General features: G+C 50.1%; 1 protein-coding gene across 1 annotated transcript in view; it reads left to right on the top strand.

The window, feature by feature from the left end:
- DNAJC5B (DnaJ heat shock protein family (Hsp40) member C5 beta) overlaps positions 1-18539 on the top strand; it is a 42645-nt gene that overhangs the window by 3573 nt on the left and 20533 nt on the right. The window contains exons 2-3 of the mRNA XM_083823413.1: positions 1332-1570; positions 3944-4074. Coding sequence (XP_083679539.1) covers positions 3968-4074 — 107 coding nt within the window. The 5' untranslated portion in view covers positions 1332-1570; positions 3944-3967. The remainder of the gene's footprint in view (positions 1-1331; positions 1571-3943; positions 4075-18539) is intronic.

The raw sequence follows: 18539 nt of genomic DNA, 5'->3' as shown, positions 1-18539 counted from the left end.
TTGGGTAACCTCAAAGTGACTTTATTTTCTTCCTTTTCTGTTTTTTTCTCCCAATTTTGTCTTACCATTATAAAGTCTTTTTGTTCTGTTTTGATTTGCAATAAAGATAAAGTTATTTCAAAGTTTGAGATCAAGTATAAGGATTGTAATCTTGTATTGCGTTCTTTCAATGTAATAGAATTAGCTGTACCTACTCTGTTCTTAGTGTCCTGGAAAATATATGCTATGTTTATTTCTCATAACTATGAAGAACTTATTTCCGATTGAAACGTGCCTTGCTTTTTCCTTGTACAAAGCTGAAATTTGAGGAATAAACACTCTTAGCAATTGAGAATGCGGCTTCATGGTACAGCTAAGAACAAAAGAAATGTCAAAATCTCATGCTTCACATTAAAAAACATACACTTTTTTTGATCAACTGTCACATTGATGCTTCTCTTTTCAAAAATAGTCTTTTCATATGTTCATAATTAATTGTTTTTAAAAATCTATTGATAGTTCAAGTCTTGCAGGAGAATCCAAGCACAAACTCACTGAATCTTGCCAAAGCAGACTTCACTGGGCTATGGGGCTCCATGAATCCATTTTCAGAACTTTATTCAAAATTGTACTGGGTGTCTGTGGAAAGGTTTTGGTAGTGGGTGGCTGCAGGGAGGCCCCTGTGGGAAGAGAACTCTGCAATGGACCTGCTGCAGGACACAGATGAGCTGATTAGTCAAGCTGGTGACGCCTGTGGGAAAACATATTCAAGAAAGAAGAAAATACTGCAAGGCAGGGAGGACTGAGGGGGGGAAAAAATAGTGTGAAAAACATCCCTGCAACCACCAAGTTCAGAGAAGGAGGGGGTGGAGGAGGTGCTACAGATGACAGGGCAGGTATTTTCCTGCAGCCTATGGTGGACGCCATACTGGTATTTACAATTGTCTCTATTCCAAATAGAAAGGAATGGCTCTCCAGACTTTTTAATAATGTAAGTTTGAGGAAAAGCTATATCAGAATAAAAGAGAACCCCCCACATCTTCTGCTTTAATATAAAATATTGCAAGAACTCAGTTCTAAAGGGTCGTCTTCAGTTAATTTTGTTCTGAAAGGGACCACATAATAAACTGAAGCCATGGCTGATCTCAGAGAAGTGAAATTTAGGGCAAGACTGTTGTATTGTTAAACAAATTTAATATATTTGGCTGGGAAAAAGAAAAAAATAAAAGGACAAACTCAAGTCCATGTCAAGAGTAAAGAGAACAGCTAACTAAATATATGGACATACTATATTTCTGGTCTCAGATATATCAGCCTTTAGGTTCATGAATGTTTTATTCATTCTTTCATAGTCTTCCTGAGAGAGAACCAATTGGATACTGAGCAAACAAACAAAAAGAGTAATCAGACTCCACTGACCTGTTTAACCCTGCATGTGAAGGATGAAAAGCAGCAGCCGTTTTAAGTGGAACAGGGCTTCTGGTGGCACTTCTTTCTCTTTGGGTTGTATTGGCATAAAGACATCAAGATAGTGAATTGATAATGTTGTGACTTTACACACGCCAGACTGTTCCGTCACTTTTTGAAGCAGGTATGTTACTTGAATCACCTTGCCTTATTTTTCAGCCCAAATCCAAATGAATTATGGGTGCGGTAGAAAAAGGGCATGTTATTAGGAGCCCTGTGTAAGACAGTTAGTCCTGGATGGTATAAGATTTGCACAGAAAAAGTTGAAGTTAGCTGGGCTTCCATCCTCTTAGGATGTGGAATTATTATCAGAATTTTAATATATCTTATTTTTGTTCAAGGAAATAAACAAGATGCTCTTGTCTGTGTTCTACTGGAACAAAAATATATAGCCTGAAAACAGGATTCTAATATAATTTTAGCTATCAGAAATCTAGTACTAAAATTGTAACTGCTTTATCTTCCTTAATTCAGAGAGCATATTTTTTTCTAGAGTAGTGTCATCTTCTTGTTCTTTTAGTATTTTATAGGACTGCTTTAAATAAGTAAGCAATAACTTTGAGTAGCTAGACCTTCAAGGGGATTAATCGCTAAAAGACTGGGTAGGCTAGTGAGTTTAAATTTCCGTAGCTGACTGGTTATTAAAATTATTTTATGAGAAAGTATAAATTACATGACTTTTTTGTTCTTCTGAATAAAATTCATAATAACTTTGACTTTGTTTTATGCTTTGGGGTTGCCATGTAGCTAATCATCGTTATGTAAGGGAATTTTAAAATAATCCTGTATAGCTGTGGCTTCACATGGTTACCTAGCATTACCTTGTGCATTATCAGGCTTAATGTGCCTTGTACAATTCCAGTGTGATCAGGATAGATCCCAGGATTATGTTAAATACGTTTTGGGCATGCCATTATTAAAAATTGTACCTATAAGCTTGAACATAGTTTCATTCTTAATTATTAATTTAAAAACAAAAGTTCAGTCCATTATTTGATAGTTTTTGTATGACACTTAAAAGTAGAAAAGATTTTTTTCAGCTGATCATGAGATCCTAAATTGTGTGTTAGCTTATTAGAAAAAGAAAACATCGAAGTAAATATGAATAAATTTAAGTTGCTCAGTAAATTGCTTACTCGTTACCTGAATTACTCAGTTTATTATATGCCTGTGTGCACTTACCTGGTATTTGATTTCCTTTTTGGTAGTGAACGTAGCTAAAGAGCTTAAAAGTGTTACATGGCTTTTTCTAAACCAAAATGTGGCCTAGTAAATAATATATAAATAACAGCAAGATAGTGTTTCTAGCTCAGCAGTGAGAAGGGTGAAAGAGCAGAGTGGGTAATCTTACCTCACAAAGCAGGTTTTTAGAAATTCTTCTTATGACTGGGGCTACTACTTATTTTTAGGCTTTTTCTGTAATCACTTGTCAACATTTAGAGAAAGGTGCAACATTCAAATAAGAGGTTATGGTGAGAGTTTTGTTGTAGCAAGTCTGCAAGTCAAAGAGCTGCAGCTTTCTCTTTATGAATTTTCGGTATCTGTACTGGGTGTTTTAGATTACGGTGTATCTGAGTTTCTTCATGTCATTACCTGGCATTATCAAGGTTTGCTTTAAAATTTTTGGAACTTCAAATTCAGAAGGACAAACTATGAATGGTAAATAGGTGGTAGAGCCATTCAGTTGTGAATCGCTTGTTTGTTTTCTTTATCTCTGAGATACCTGAAGGAATGAATGATAGATCTAAGGGAACTAAATCTGTTAGCCTGTGCTTAGCCTTTACTTACATTATAAAGTAACATCACAATGGTAAATATATCAGCAGCTCACAAACTCTGTCCAAATTTTTGTACTATAAACCACACTCCAAATACCGATTGATATAAGTATTTCCCATACATAAGATTACAATAAATAATACACCATAAAACAGAGGTCATTCTCCCACTTGCCTAGATCCAGATTCATTCCATCTATCCTTAGGCACATGAGCTGGGATTGCAGCCATCCTAAGCAGCCCGCAGGGGTAATAGGGAGAAAGTGCTTGGTAAATTGTCCTCCAAGCATGTTCTCTGTTGACTGTACAGGGAGCCTTGCTTGACCAAGCTTCAAATTTAATCACTCAAATTAGGCACCTATAATTAGTTAAACTGAATCTGACTTAGAGAAAAATAAACACAAAATTAGGTGGAAATACTACATGCAGACATTAGTGCTGTGGAAAATTTAGCCACTGAATTCAGTGACAAAAACACCAAATCTTTATTATGAGCAGTGATATATATAATGTAAGAGCTTCTCTTTTTTTTTTTTTTTTTTGCTTTTCCACTTTTTAAAACCCCTTTAAAATCTCTTAAGGAATGGAGGGCAATTTAAAGGAGATTTTATTTTAGCTTTACTTTCATGTAAATCATATAAGTAATTTTAACCTCTACTAAGAAATATTATCCATATATACATGCAGCCAGTACTATTTTAAATTCTGTTCTACATTAGCAGCTTTGGTAATGCACTGCTAACATGGCTGAACAAAGGCAACGTGCTTTGTCAACATCAGGGGAAGCATTATATGGAATCCTGGCCCTAGAGAAGGGAGCAACACATGATGAGATTAAGAAGTCCTACAGGTATGTAAGATGTGCTTGTGTCTAAAACACAGGAAACTTTTTAAAAATCTTATCGCAATAGATAGTTACAGATCCATACTGTTGTGCAAAGACACTGTATGAATTCTCCACAGAGCTTGTGCTGTATACAGCAGCCAGTCTGTGTGGTTCAAGAAGCAACCCTCCCTAGAAGTTACAGAGCTATGACGCTGAAGGTGTTTCCTAACATTGTTATATTCACCACCTTGCAGTGGCAAAACAAATTTATTCTTAAGATTGTTCCTTATTTCTTTTTGCTTATTTTACTCTTTCTGATTCTTTTCTTCATACTTCTTTCTGAATTTTCTTGTTTTGTTGTAGTTGTTGTTGTTTGGTTGGTTGTTCGTTTTTTTTTTGGTGTTTAATTTAGCTTCTGCCGTTGTGAGATTCAGTGCTCTGCCATGCTTCAAAATACTAAAATAGTCAGAAGTTGAATAGTTAATATTGATATTATGTCATCATTAAGTTGAACCTGAAATTGCCAACCAGTTAAATCAATGGTGAACAGAGGAGTTTGCATCTACGAATCATTGTCTCAAACTGCAAAACCAGAAATTATCCACACTCAGAAAAATTGCTTCTTAAGTTAAGCCAACATACATACTCCTCAATATTGTATTTTTATGCAAGTACTTACCACGGAATAGTTTAATCTAATTTAGTGAAGCAACACAATATTCTAACAGTAGGTACTTAGTACCGGTATAACTATTTACTTTTTTTTCTTGTTGCCACAACTCTTAGCAAAAATTGTTTATGGGCCTGGCGTCCTCATGATAGTAAAACCTCTTGAGTAACCTGCATTTTAGGCATTTGTTGTTACAATTTCTTTTTGGTCTGTGAGACTGAAAAGATTCAGAGATGATCCTGATGATTCTGTGTGAATCCATTAACTTAATCCCACATGTAATTTGTGCACTTAATCTAAAATGTTTTAATTCAGCCAAACAAGAGGTCAGAGTGTTATGATAAAGAATGCAGACCACACTTCTGAAGTGCAGTCTTAGAATATTACATCCAGTTTCTGTGTTAACATCTTTTCCTGATATTAAAAATTGCACAAAGGGGATGATTCAAGGATAAGAGTAAGAGACAGGACTTCAATCAGTTTGTCTTGTCATAAAATAAATAAATAGATTTGATTACAGTGTGTAATGTCCTTAAAATGAATAATGTTAGGTGTGAGAGGGGTCTTCGGTTTATGAAGAGAGGCATAACCAAAACCAGTGGATGGACTCTGAAATCGATTCAAGCTTAAAATAAGGTACTTGGTTTTAACAGTGAGTGTAATCAACTGTTGAAACATACTGGCAAAGGAATTGGCAGATGCTCTTTTGAAAAAGAAGGTAGGAAGACTTTAAATAAGTTTTACTCAAACACAACTTATCAACATGATGACATGTAACAAGACCTAGAAGTAAGACTAGAAGACTTTATTGGTCTTTTTGCTCTTAAATCTGTACTGCTGTTATTAAAAAGAGAAAGGACATTAAATGTCATGAGTGAAATAGATGTTCTTGACAGCAAAACACGCCAGGCATGTATTTACAGGTTTAATAAATATAGTAAAACTTTTATTACAGCATCATTATGGATGTTGTTGGTTGCACTGTATTAGCAGTTTCTTTTCAACACACCTTGCTATCAAATGTAAAAATATATTTAAACTGGAAAAGATGTTAGGAAATAAATATCTTCATATCATTGTTTAGCTTGATTTTTGTTGGGACTCTGTCTTTTTGAATAAATTGCATCTCTCCCTCCTTCTGATCCCAAAAGGCATATGACCAATGGAGGCGGTAGCAGTAATGAACGGTCCAACTATTAACGCAACAGGAACAAAACTATTGATATTGCATAGTTCTGTGTTGCATAACTACAGCATTAGAGGATAAATTTATTACAGTATCACATTCACTCATGACTTGCACCTTCTGTGTCCCTGTAGTATAGCCTGGCTGCAGAAACCATCTGTATCAAAACTCATGTTTTCTTGTTGCTTTTACATTTAAGTTTCTGGAAAGGAAGCCTTCTTTAGTCCCCAAAGGAGAGAGTTGTCATGGAAGAATGTAAAATGAAATTAACTTTATTTAATGCTGAACATGAATACAGATGATTTACACAACGATCTATGGTAAAACTGACAGTGGTGCTTTATCCATCTTTATTAGTAATTATAGTAAAAAAAAAAAGACTGCTTCTAACTAAAGTGGAAATGTCAAAGGGATTCACTTTTAATGGAATAGCTGTAAATATTTGCAAGATAAAATGATGAGTCAGTCTCACAGATTTGCTTTAATTATCATTTAATTTATGCTAATCCACAAATCTGCTGCTGAACGGGTAATCTTCAGTACAAGGTATAAAACCAGCAATACCTGATTCTGAGTTTCATGCCATTATTAATTAAGTCAGTATTAATCATACTACCACAGCCCAGGGCAAAATTTACTTTTTAATAAACATGACAGAGGTACCTCTCTGTGTTTTTATTTGGAGTTTGGCACAATCAAATTTTCAAGGAGATAGAGCTAACAGGCTTTTAATCAGCAGAATTTCAAAGGAGATCTGTTTACCTTCAATTTCCTACAAAAATACTCTTTAGAACAATTTTTGTCATAATAACTTAAACTGCATATTGACTTCTGCTTTCCAGACTGACAGTGAAGTACTATGCAGAAAGCATATTTCCTGTCTTCCTCAGAAGTACGAAAAGACCCATTTTTGATAGACAAAATCATAAGTACCTCAGAAATTTTGCTTCAATGAATGGAGATAATTCGTGTATGAGACTACATATTAGTGAAATACAATTTTGTTAAAATGATAAAAACTTACAGTACATAATCATTAAGGGGGTTCTCTACATATTAATGTCCATAGTCAGAAAATTTCTAAATAAACAAAACAAATGAATCTGTTGTACTGATTATCCTCTCAAAAAATTCTTCTCATTGAAAACATCATAGTGAAGGGAATATCAAGTTGAAATACAATGCATCTAAAAACACATAAATATAAAAAAAATTAATGTCTTCTTAGGCACACGAAAACTAGGGCCTGTACTACTCATAAAACTATGGATGATAAAATTATATTAAAAAATGAACCAACAGACATGGAAAACAAGAAAGACATCTCCTCTCCAGCTTATGACAGATAAACTCACTGAGGACCACAATCCTGGTGGTAGCCTTTTTCTCACCCTGCTGCATTTGCTCAACGTCATTCTTGAAAAAAGAGAACGAACATGGGCACGCACACATTGATAAATTCAATTGCATACAAAGACAAAATAACTTCCCTCCTGCTACAGCCCGTGCTGCCCTTGGCCTGCATGCTGACTGGATGCCGTCGTGGTCCGCAGCAGCCCAGACGCTGCCCAGGTTCTCCAGAGCCCCACAGTAGGGACGACACGCGTCCCCAGTGCCGCAGGCCTGATGTCCAGGCAAGGGGACGGAAAAGCATTGGAGAATGCGGGCATCGATCCCGCTGCCTCTCACATGCTAAGCGAGCGCTCTACCACTTGAGCTAATTCCCCAGCCCACGGCCGGCCCCTGAGCAGCCGTCTGCTCGCAGTCTCCCAGCCCGCCCCCTGGACAAGAGCCAAAAGGGCGCTCCTTCGAGCCGGAGTTGAACCAGCGACCTAAGGATGGCCGTGCATGGGAGCCTACAGTCCTCCGCTCTACCAGCTGAGCTATCGAAGGAATCACAGACGCCTGCCCGGCAACACGCCCTTCACACGCCCCTCACACACCTCTCCCGCTTCCAGAAATAAGCCGCACCACTCTGCTACAACTCCTCCTCCATACACACTTCCCTACAGCACCAACACACCTCCACGCACACCTCAGGCGCTTCCCTCACTAAAGGCACGTACACAAAAACACAGAAACCCTTTCCTTGCCCTCTCCGCAGACACACAGACAACCAGAACGCCACCACCTCCAACCGCTCGCCTGAAGCTTCTGCCCTCCTCTCACTTCACCTCTGATCAACGCGCTCACAAAACAACGCCCATCGGCCATCTTCTCAGTAACCTCCTCCTCACTTCCGCAACACCCCAAACAACCCCTCACAGCTTCGCCTTTTGCACAAGGGCAACAGACACCCTGTCCTCAGCATGCGCAGAGTGCAACCGCTACCTCCAACAGCTCCCACCTTCGGACGATAACACCGCCTGCGGCAGGGCTTTAGCACCTCCACCTCACGACCACTCACACGCAGGGGGACCGCACAGAGCCCCTGCCCACCCTCATCCACTGTCTGAACATCCCCAGGATGAAAGACAATTTCATGTAACCTCGGGGCTCCTCTCCTGCTTCAACGGGGCTCCATTGTTCCGCGCCCTTCTGCCAACGGCCAGACAAAAAGGCCGAGCTCTACTGCATCGATAACGAGCCAAGATGCGATCCCGAGAAGGGGGGCTGCTTTGCTCCCCACAAAGCCCTCTCCTCTCCTGGCTCAGGATAGGCCCCCTTCATTGAGCCGTCCTCGCAGAGCACGTGTTCCCAAGTCACGCCGTCCCGGTGGTGGCCTTCTTCTCAGCCTGCAGCACTTGCTCAACGTCTTCCTCGCACACAGAGGCCTACACAAGGACGTGCTTCTCTTGATGCCGTCGATCGCGTGCCCATCTATGGCGGAGGAGCATCACTTCCCTCCTGCTACAGCCCGTGCTGCCCTTGGCCTGCATGCTGACTGGATGCCGTCGTGGTCCGCAGCAGCCCAGACGCTGCCCAGGTTCTCCAGAGCCCCACAGTAGGGACGACACGCGTCCCCAGTGCCGCAGGCCTGATGTCCAGGCAAGGGGACGGAAAAGCATTGGAGAATGCGGGCATCGATCCCGCTGCCTCTCACATGCTAAGCGAGCGCTCTACCACTTGAGCTAATTCCCCAGCCCACGGCCGGCCCCTGAGCAGCCGTCTGCTCGCAGTCTCCCAGCCCGCCCCCTGGACAAGAGCCAAAAGGGCGCTCCTTCGAGCCGGAGTTGAACCAGCGACCTAAGGATGGCCGTGCATGGGAGCCTACAGTCCTCCGCTCTACCAGCTGAGCTATCGAAGGAATCACAGACGCCTGCCCGGCAACACGCCCTTCACACGCCCCTCACACACCTCTCCCGCTTCCAGAAATAAGCCGCACCACTCTGCTACATCTCCTCCTCCATACACACTTCCCTACAGCACCAACACACCTCCACGCACACCTCAGGCGCTTCCCTCACTAAAGGCACGTACACAAAAACACAGAAACCCTTTCCTTGCCCTCTCCGCAGACACACAGACAACCAGAACGCCACCACCTCCAACCGCTCGCCTGAAGCTTCTGCCCTCCTCTCACTTCACCTCTGATCAACGCGCTCACAAAACAACGCCCATCGGCCATCTTCTCAGTAACCTCCTCCTCACTTCCGCAACACCCCAAACAACCCCTCACAGCTTCGCCTTTTGCACAAGGGCAACAGACACCCTGTCCTCAGCATGCGCAGAGTGCAACCGCTACCTCCAACAGCTCCCACCTTCGGACGATAACACCGCCTGCGGCAGGGCTTTAGCACCTCCACCTCACGACCACTCACACGCAGGGGGACCGCACAGAGCCCCTGCCCACCCTCATCCACTGTCTGAACATCCCCAGGATGAAAGACAATTTCATGTAACCTCGGGGCTCCTCTCCTGCTTCAACGGGGCTCCATTGTTCCGCGCCCTTCTGCCAACGGCCAGACAAAAAGGCCGAGCTCTACTGCATCGATAACGAGCCAAGATGCGATCCCGAGAAGGGGGGCTGCTTTGCTCCCCACAAAGCCCTCTCCTCTCCTGGCTCAGGATAGGCCCCCTTCATTGAGCCGTCCTCGCAGAGCACGTGTTCCCAAGTCACGCCGTCCCGGTGGTGGCCTTCTTCTCAGCCTGCAGCACTTGCTCAACGTCTTCCTCGCACACAGAGGCCTACACAAGGACGTGCTTCTCTTGATGCCGTCGATCGCGTGCCCATCTATGGCGGAGGAGCATCACTTCCCTCCTGCTACAGCCCGTGCTGCCCTTGGCCTGCATGCTGACTGGATGCCGTCGTGGTCCGCAGCAGCCCAGACGCTGCCCAGGTTCTCCAGAGCCCCACAGTAGGGACGACACGCGTCCCCAGTGCCGCAGGCCTGATGTCCAGGCAAGGGGACGGAAAAGCATTGGAGAATGCGGGCATCGATCCCGCTGCCTCTCACATGCTAAGCGAGCGCTCTACCACTTGAGCTAATTCCCCAGCCCACGGCCGGCCCCTGAGCAGCCGTCTGCTCGCAGTCTCCCAGCCCGCCCCCTGGACAAGAGCCAAAAGGGCGCTCCTTCGAGCCGGAGTTGAACCAGCGACCTAAGGATGGCCGTGCATGGGAGCCTACAGTCCTCCGCTCTACCAGCTGAGCTATCGAAGGAATCACAGACGCCTGCCCGGCAACACGCCCTTCACACGCCCCTCACACACCTCTCCCGCTTCCAGAAATAAGCCGCACCACTCTGCTACATCTCCTCCTCCATACACACTTCCCTACAGCACCAACACACCTCCACGCACACCTCAGGCGCTTCCCTCACTAAAGGCACGTACACAAAAACACAGAAACCCTTTCCTTGCCCTCTCCGCAGACACACAGACAACCAGAACGCCACCACCTCCAACCGCTCGCCTGAAGCTTCTGCCCTCCTCTCACTTCACCTCTGATCAACGCGCTCACAAAACAACGCCCATCGGCCATCTTCTCAGTAACCTCCTCCTCACTTCCGCAACACCCCAAACAACCCCTCACAGCTTCGCCTTTTGCACAAGGGCAACAGACACCCTGTCCTCAGCATGCGCAGAGTGCAACCGCTACCTCCAACAGCTCCCACCTTCGGACGATAACACCGCCTGCGGCAGGGCTTTAGCACCTCCACCTCACGACCACTCACACGCAGGGGGACCGCACAGAGCCCCTGCCCACCCTCATCCACTGTCTGAACATCCCCAGGATGAAAGACAATTTCATGTAACCTCGGGGCTCCTCTCCTGCTTCAACGGGGCTCCATTGTTCCGCGCCCTTCTGCCAACGGCCAGACAAAAAGGCCGAGCTCTACTGCATCGATAACGAGCCAAGATGCGATCCCGAGAAGGGGGGCTGCTTTGCTCCCCACAAAGCCCTCTCCTCTCCTGGCTCAGGATAGGCCCCCTTCATTGAGCCGTCCTCGCAGAGCACGTGTTCCCAAGTCACGCCGTCCCGGTGGTGGCCTTCTTCTCAGCCTGCAGCACTTGCTCAACGTCTTCCTCGCACACAGAGGCCTACACAAGGACGTGCTTCTCTTGATGCCGTCGATCGCGTGCCCATCTATGGCGGAGGAGCATCACTTCCCTCCTGCTACAGCCCGTGCTGCCCTTGGCCTGCATGCTGACTGGATGCCGTCGTGGTCCGCAGCAGCCCAGACGCTGCCCAGGTTCTCCAGAGCCCCACAGTAGGGACGACACGCGTCCCCAGTGCCGCAGGCCTGATGTCCAGGCAAGGGGACGGAAAAGCATTGGAGAATGCGGGCATCGATCCCGCTGCCTCTCACATGCTAAGCGAGCGCTCTACCACTTGAGCTAATTCCCCAGCCCACGGCCGGCCCCTGAGCAGCCGTCTGCTCGCAGTCTCCCAGCCCGCCCCCTGGACAAGAGCCAAAAGGGCGCTCCTTCGAGCCGGAGTTGAACCAGCGACCTAAGGATGGCCGTGCATGGGAGCCTACAGTCCTCCGCTCTACCAGCTGAGCTATCGAAGGAATCACAGACGCCTGCCCGGCAACACGCCCTTCACACGCCCCTCACACACCTCTCCCGCTTCCAGAAATAAGCCGCACCACTCTGCTACATCTCCTCCTCCATACGCACTTCCCTACAGCACCAACACACCTCCACGCACACCTCAGGCGCTTCCCTCACTAAAGGCACGTACACAAAAACACAGAAACCCTTTCCTTGCCCTCTCCGCAGACACACAGACAACCAGAACGCCACCACCTCCAACCGCTCGCCTGAAGCTTCTGCCCTCCTCTCACTTCACCTCTGATCAACGCGCTCACAAAACAACGCCCATCGGCCATCTTCTCAGTAACCTCCTCCTCACTTCCGCAACACCCCAAACAACCCCTCACAGCTTCGCCTTTTGCACAAGGGCAACAGACACCCTGTCCTCAGCATGCGCAGAGTGCAACCGCTACCTCCAACAGCTCCCACCTTCGGACGATAACACCGCCTGCGGCAGGGCTTTAGCACCTCCACCTCACGACCACTCACACGCAGGGGGACCGCACAGAGCCCCTGCCCACCCTCATCCACTGTCTGAACATCCCCAGGATGAAAGACAATTTCATGTAACCTCGGGGCTCCTCTCCTGCTTCAACGGGGCTCCATTGTTCCGCGCCCTTCTGCCAACGGCCAGACAAAAAGGCCGAGCTCTACTGCATCGATAACGAGCCAAGATGCGATCCCGAGAAGGGGGGCTGCTTTGCTCCCCACAAAGCCCTCTCCTCTCCTGGCTCAGGATAGGCCCCCTTCATTGAGCCGTCCTCGCAGAGCACGTGTTCCCAAGTCACGCCGTCCCGGTGGTGGCCTTCTTCTCAGCCTGCAGCACTTGCTCAACGTCTTCCTCGCACACAGAGGCCTACACAAGGACGTGCTTCTCTTGATGCCGTCGATCGCGTGCCCATCTATGGCGGAGGAGCATCACTTCCCTCCTGCTACAGCCCGTGCTGCCCTTGGCCTGCATGCTGACTGGATGCCGTCGTGGTCCGCAGCAGCCCAGACGCTGCCCAGGTTCTCCAGAGCCCCACAGTAGGGACGACACGCGTCCCCAGTGCCGCAGGCCTGATGTCCAGGCAAGGGGACGGAAAAGCATTGGAGAATGCGGGCATCGATCCCGCTGCCTCTCACATGCTAAGCGAGCGCTCTACCACTTGAGCTAATTCCCCAGCCCACGGCCGGCCCCTGAGCAGCCGTCTGCTCGCAGTCTCCCAGCCCGCCCCCTGGACAAGAGCCAAAAGGGCGCTCCTTCGAGCCGGAGTTGAACCAGCGACCTAAGGATGGCCGTGCATGGGAGCCTACAGTCCTCCGCTCTACCAGCTGAGCTATCGAAGGAATCACAGACGCCTGCCCGGCAACACGCCCTTCACACGCCCCTCACACACCTCTCCCGCTTCCAGAAATAAGCCGCACCACTCTGCTACAACTCCTCCTCCATACGCACTTCCCTACAGCACCAACACACCTCCACGCACACCTCAGGCGCTTCCCTCACTAAAGGCACGTACACAAAAATACAGAAACCCTTTCCTTGCCCTCTCCGCAGACACACAGACAACCAGAACGCCACCACCTCCAACCGCTCGCCTGAAGCTTCTGCCCTCCTCTCACTTCACCTCTGATCAACGCGCTCACAAAACAACGCCCATCGGCCATCTTCTCAGTAACCTCCTCCTCACTTCCGCAACACCCCAAACAACCCCTCACAGCTTCGCCTTTTGCACAAGGGCAACAGACACCCTGTCCTCAGCATGCGCAGAGTGCAACCGCTACCTCCAACAGCTCCCACCTTCGGACGATAACACCGCCTGCGGCAGGGCTTTAGCACCTCCACCTCACGACCACTCACACGCAGGGGGACCGCACAGAGCCCCTGCCCACCCTCATCCACTGTCTGAACATCCCCAGGATGAAAGACAATTTCATGTAACCTCGGGGCTCCTCTCCTGCTTCAACGGGGCTCCATTGTTCCGCGCCCTTCTGCCAACGGCCAGACAAAAAGGCCGAGCTCTACTGCATCGATAACGAGCCAAGATGCGATCCCGAGAAGGGGGGCTGCTTTGCTCCCCACAAAGCCCTCTCCTCTCCTGGCTCAGGATAGGCCCCCTTCATTGAGCCGTCCTCGCAGAGCACGTGTTCCCAAGTCACGCCGTCCCGGTGGTGGCCTTCTTCTCAGCCTGCAGCACTTGCTCAACGTCTTCCTCGCACACAGAGGCCTACACAAGGACGTGCTTCTCTTGATGCCGTCGATCGCGTGCCCATCTATGGCGGAGGAGCATCACTTCCGTCCTGCTACAGCCCGTGCTGCCCTTGGCCTGCATGCTGACTGGATGCCGTCGTGGTCCGCAGCAGCCCAGACGCTGCCCAGGTTCTCCAGAGCCCCACAGTAGGGACGACACGCGTCCCCAGTGCCGCAGGCCTGATGTCCAGGCAAGGGGACGGAAAAGCATTGGAGAATGCGGGCATCGATCCCGCTGCCTCTCACATGCTAAGCGAGCGCTCTACCACTTGAGCTAATTCCCCAGCCCACGGCCGGCCCCTGAGCAGCCGTCTGCTCGCAGTCTCCCAGCCCGCCCCCTGGACAAGAGCCAAAAGGGCGCTCCTTCGAGCCGGAGTTGAACCAGCGACCTAAGGATGGCCGTGCATGGGAGCCTACAGTCCTCCGCTCTACCAGCTGAGCTATCGAAGGAATCACAGACGCCTGCCCGGCAACACGCCCTTCACACGCCCCTCACACACCTCTCCCGCTTCCAGAAATAAGCCGCACCACTCTGCTACATCTCCTCCTCCATACGCACTTCCCTACAGCACCAACACACCTCCACGCACACCTCAGGCGCTTCCCTCACTAAAGGCACGTACACAAAAACACAGAAACCCTTTCCTTGCCCTCTCCGCAGACACACAGACAACCAGAACGCCACCACCTCCAACCGCTCGCCTGAAGCTTCTGCCCTCCTCTCACTTCACCTCTGATCAACGCGCTCACAAAACAACGCCCATCGGCCATCTTCTCAGTAACCTCCTCCTCACTTCCGCAACACCCCAAACAACCCCTCACAGCTTCGCCTTTTGCACAAGGGCAACAGACACCCTGTCCTCAGCATGCGCAGAGTGCAACCGCTACCTCCAACAGCTCCCACCTTCGGACGATAACACCGCCTGCGGCAGGGCTTTAGCACCTCCACCTCACGACCACTCACACGCAGGGGGACCGCACAGAGCCCCTGCCCACCCTCATCCACTGTCTGAACATCCCCAGGATGAAAGACAATTTCATGTAACCTCGGGGCTCCTCTCCTGCTTCAACGGGGCTCCATTGTTCCGCGCCCTTCTGCCAACGGCCAGACAAAAAGGCCGAGCTCTACTGCATCGATAACGAGCCAAGATGCGATCCCGAGAAGGGGGGCTGCTTTGCTCCCCACAAAGCCCTCTCCTCTCCTGGCTCAGGATAGGCCCCCTTCATTGAGCCGTCCTCGCAGAGCACGTGTTCCCAAGTCACGCCGTCCCGGTGGTGGCCTTCTTCTCAGCCTGCAGCACTTGCTCAACGTCTTCCTCGCACACAGAGGCCTACACAAGGACGTGCTTCTCTTGATGCCGTCGATCGCGTGCCCATCTATGGCGGAGGAGCATCACTTCCCTCCTGCTACAGCCCGTGCTGCCCTTGGCCTGCATGCTGACTGGATGCCGTCGTGGTCCGCAGCAGCCCAGACGCTGCCCAGGTTCTCCAGAGCCCCACAGTAGGGACGACACACGTCCCCAGTGCCGCAGGCCTGATGTCCAGGCAAGGGGACGGAAAAGCATTGGAGAATGCGGGCATCGATCCCGCTGCCTCTCACATGCTAAGCGAGCGCTCTACCACTTGAGCTAATTCCCCAGCCCACGGCCGGCCCCTGAGCAGCCGTCTGCTCGCAGTCTCCCAGCCCGCCCCCTGGACAAGAGCCAAAAGGGCGCTCCTTCGAGCCGGAGTTGAACCAGCGACCTAAGGATGGCCGTGCATGGGAGCCTACAGTCCTCTGCTCTACCAGCTGAGCTATCGAAGGAATCACAGACGCCTGCCCGGCAACACGCCCTTCACACGCCCCTCACACACCTCTCCCGCTTCCAGAAATAAGCCGCACCACTCTGCTACAACTCCTCCTCCATACACACTTCCCTACAGCACCAACACACCTCCACGCACACCTCAGGCGCTTCCCTCACTAAAGGCACGTACACAAAAACACAGAAACCCTTTCCTTGCCCTCTCCGCAGACACACAGACAACCAGAACGCCACCACCTCCAACCGCTCGCCTGAAGCTTCTGCCCTCCTCTCACTTCACCTCTGATCAACGCGCTCACAAAACAACGCCCATCGGCCATCTTCTCAGTAACCTCCTCCTCACTTCCGCAACACCCCAAACAACCCCTCACAGCTTCGCCTTTTGCACAAGGGCAACAGACACCCTGTCCTCAGCATGCGCAGAGTGCAACCGCTACCTCCAACAGCTCCCACCTTCGGACGATAACACCGCCTGCGGCAGGGCTTTAGCACCTCCACCTCACGACCACTCACACGCAGGGGGACCGCACAGAGCCCCTGCTCACCCTCATCCACTGTCTGAACATCCCCAGGATGAAAGACAATTTCATGTAACCTCGGGGCTCCTCTCCTGCTTCAACGGGGCTCCATTGTTCCGCGCCCTTCTGCCAACGGCCAGACAAAAAGGCCGAGCTCTACTGCATCGATAACGAGCCAAGATGCGATCCCGAGAAGGGGGGCTGCTTTGCTCCCCACAAAGCCCTCTCCTCTCCTGGTTCAGGATAGGCCCCCTTCATTGAGCCGTCCTCGCAGAGCACGTGTTCCCAAGTCACGCCGTCCCGGTGGTGGCCTTCTTCTCAGCCTGCAGCACTTGCTCAACGTCTTCCTCGCACACAGAGGCCTACACAAGGACGTGCTTCTCTTGATGCCGTCGATCGCGTGCCCATCTATGGCGGAGGAGCATCACTTCCCTCCTGCTACAGCCCGTGCTGCCCTTGGCCTGCATGCTGACTGGATGCCGTCGTGGTCCGCAGCAGCCCAGACGCTGCCCAGGTTCTCCAGAGCCCCACAGTAGGGACGACACGCGTCCCCAGTGCCGCAGGCCTGATGTCCAGGCAAGGGGACGGAAAAGCATTGGAGAATGCGGGCATCGATCCCGCTGCCTCTCACATGCTAAGCGAGCGCTCTACCACTTGAGCTAATTCCCCAGCCCACGGCCGGCCCCTGAGCAGCCGTCTGCTCGCAGTCTCCCAGCCCGCCCCCTGGACAAGAGCCAAAAGGGCGCTCCTTCGAGCCGGAGTTGAACCAGCGACCTAAGGATGGCCGTGCATGGGAGCCTACAGTCCTCCGCTCTACCAGCTGAGCTATCGAAGGAATCACAGACGCCTGCCCGGCAACACGCCCTTCACACGCCCCTCACACACCTCTCCCGCTTCCAGAAATAAGCCGCACCACTCTGCTACATCTCCTCCTCCATACGCACTTCCCTACAGCACCAACACACCTCCACGCACACCTCAGGCGCTTCCCTCACTAAAGGCACGTACACAAAAACACAGAAACCCTTTCCTTGCCCTCTCCGCAGACACACAGACAACCAGAACGCCACCACCTCCAACCGCTCGCCTGAAGCTTCTGCCCTCCTCTCACTTCACCTCTGATCAACGCGCTCACAAAACAACGCCCATCGGCCATCTTCTCAGTAACCTCCTCCTCACTTCCGCAACACCCCAAACAACCCCTCACAGCTTCGCCTTTTGCACAAGGGCAACAGACACCCTGTCCTCAGCATGCGCAGAGTGCAACCGCTACCTCCAACAGCTCCCACCTTCGGACGATAACACCGCCTGCGGCAGGGCTTTAGCACCTCCACCTCACGACCACTCACACGCAGGGGGACCGCACAGAGCCCCTGCCCACCCTCATCCACTGTCTGAACATCCCCAGGATGAAAGACAATTTCATGTAACCTCGGGGCTCCTCTCCTGCTTCAACGGGGCTCCATTGTTCCGCGCCCTTCTGCCAACGGCCAGACAAAAAGGCCGAGCTCTACTGCATCGATAACGAGCCAAGATGCGATCCCGAGAAGGGGGGCTGCTTTGCTCCCCACAAAGCCCTCTCCTCTCCTGGCTCAGGATAGGCCCCCTTCATTGAGCCGTCCTCGCAGAGCACGTGTTCCCAAGTCACGCCGTCCCGGTGGTGGCCTTCTTCTCAGCCTGCAGCACTTGCTCAACGTCTTCCTCGCACACAGAGGCCTACACAAGGACGTGCTTCTCTTGATGCCGTCGATCGCGTGCCCATCTATGGCGGAGGAGCATCACTTCCGTCCTGCTACAGCCCGTGCTGCCCTTGGCCTGCATGCTGACTGGATGCCGTCGTGGTCCGCAGCAGCCCAGACGCTGCCCAGGTTCTCCAGAGCCCCACAGTAGGGACGACACGCGTCCCCAGTGCCGCAGGCCTGATGTCCAGGCAAGGGGACGGAAAAGCATTGGAGAATGCGGGCATCGATCCCGCTGCCTCTCACATGCTAAGCGAGCGCTCTACCACTTGAGCTAATTCCCCAGCCCACGGCCGGCCCCTGAGCAGCCGTCTGCTCGCAGTCTCCCAGCCCGCCCCCTGGACAAGAGCCAAAAGGG

The sequence above is a fragment of the Anser anser genome (assembly GCF_964211835.1).
Source record: "Anser anser genome assembly, chromosome: 2".
In the NCBI taxonomy this organism is placed as follows: domain Eukaryota; kingdom Metazoa; phylum Chordata; class Aves; order Anseriformes; family Anatidae; genus Anser; species Anser anser.
Note: the sequence above shows the minus strand (reverse complement) of the source record. Positions and strands in the feature narration are given on the sequence as shown.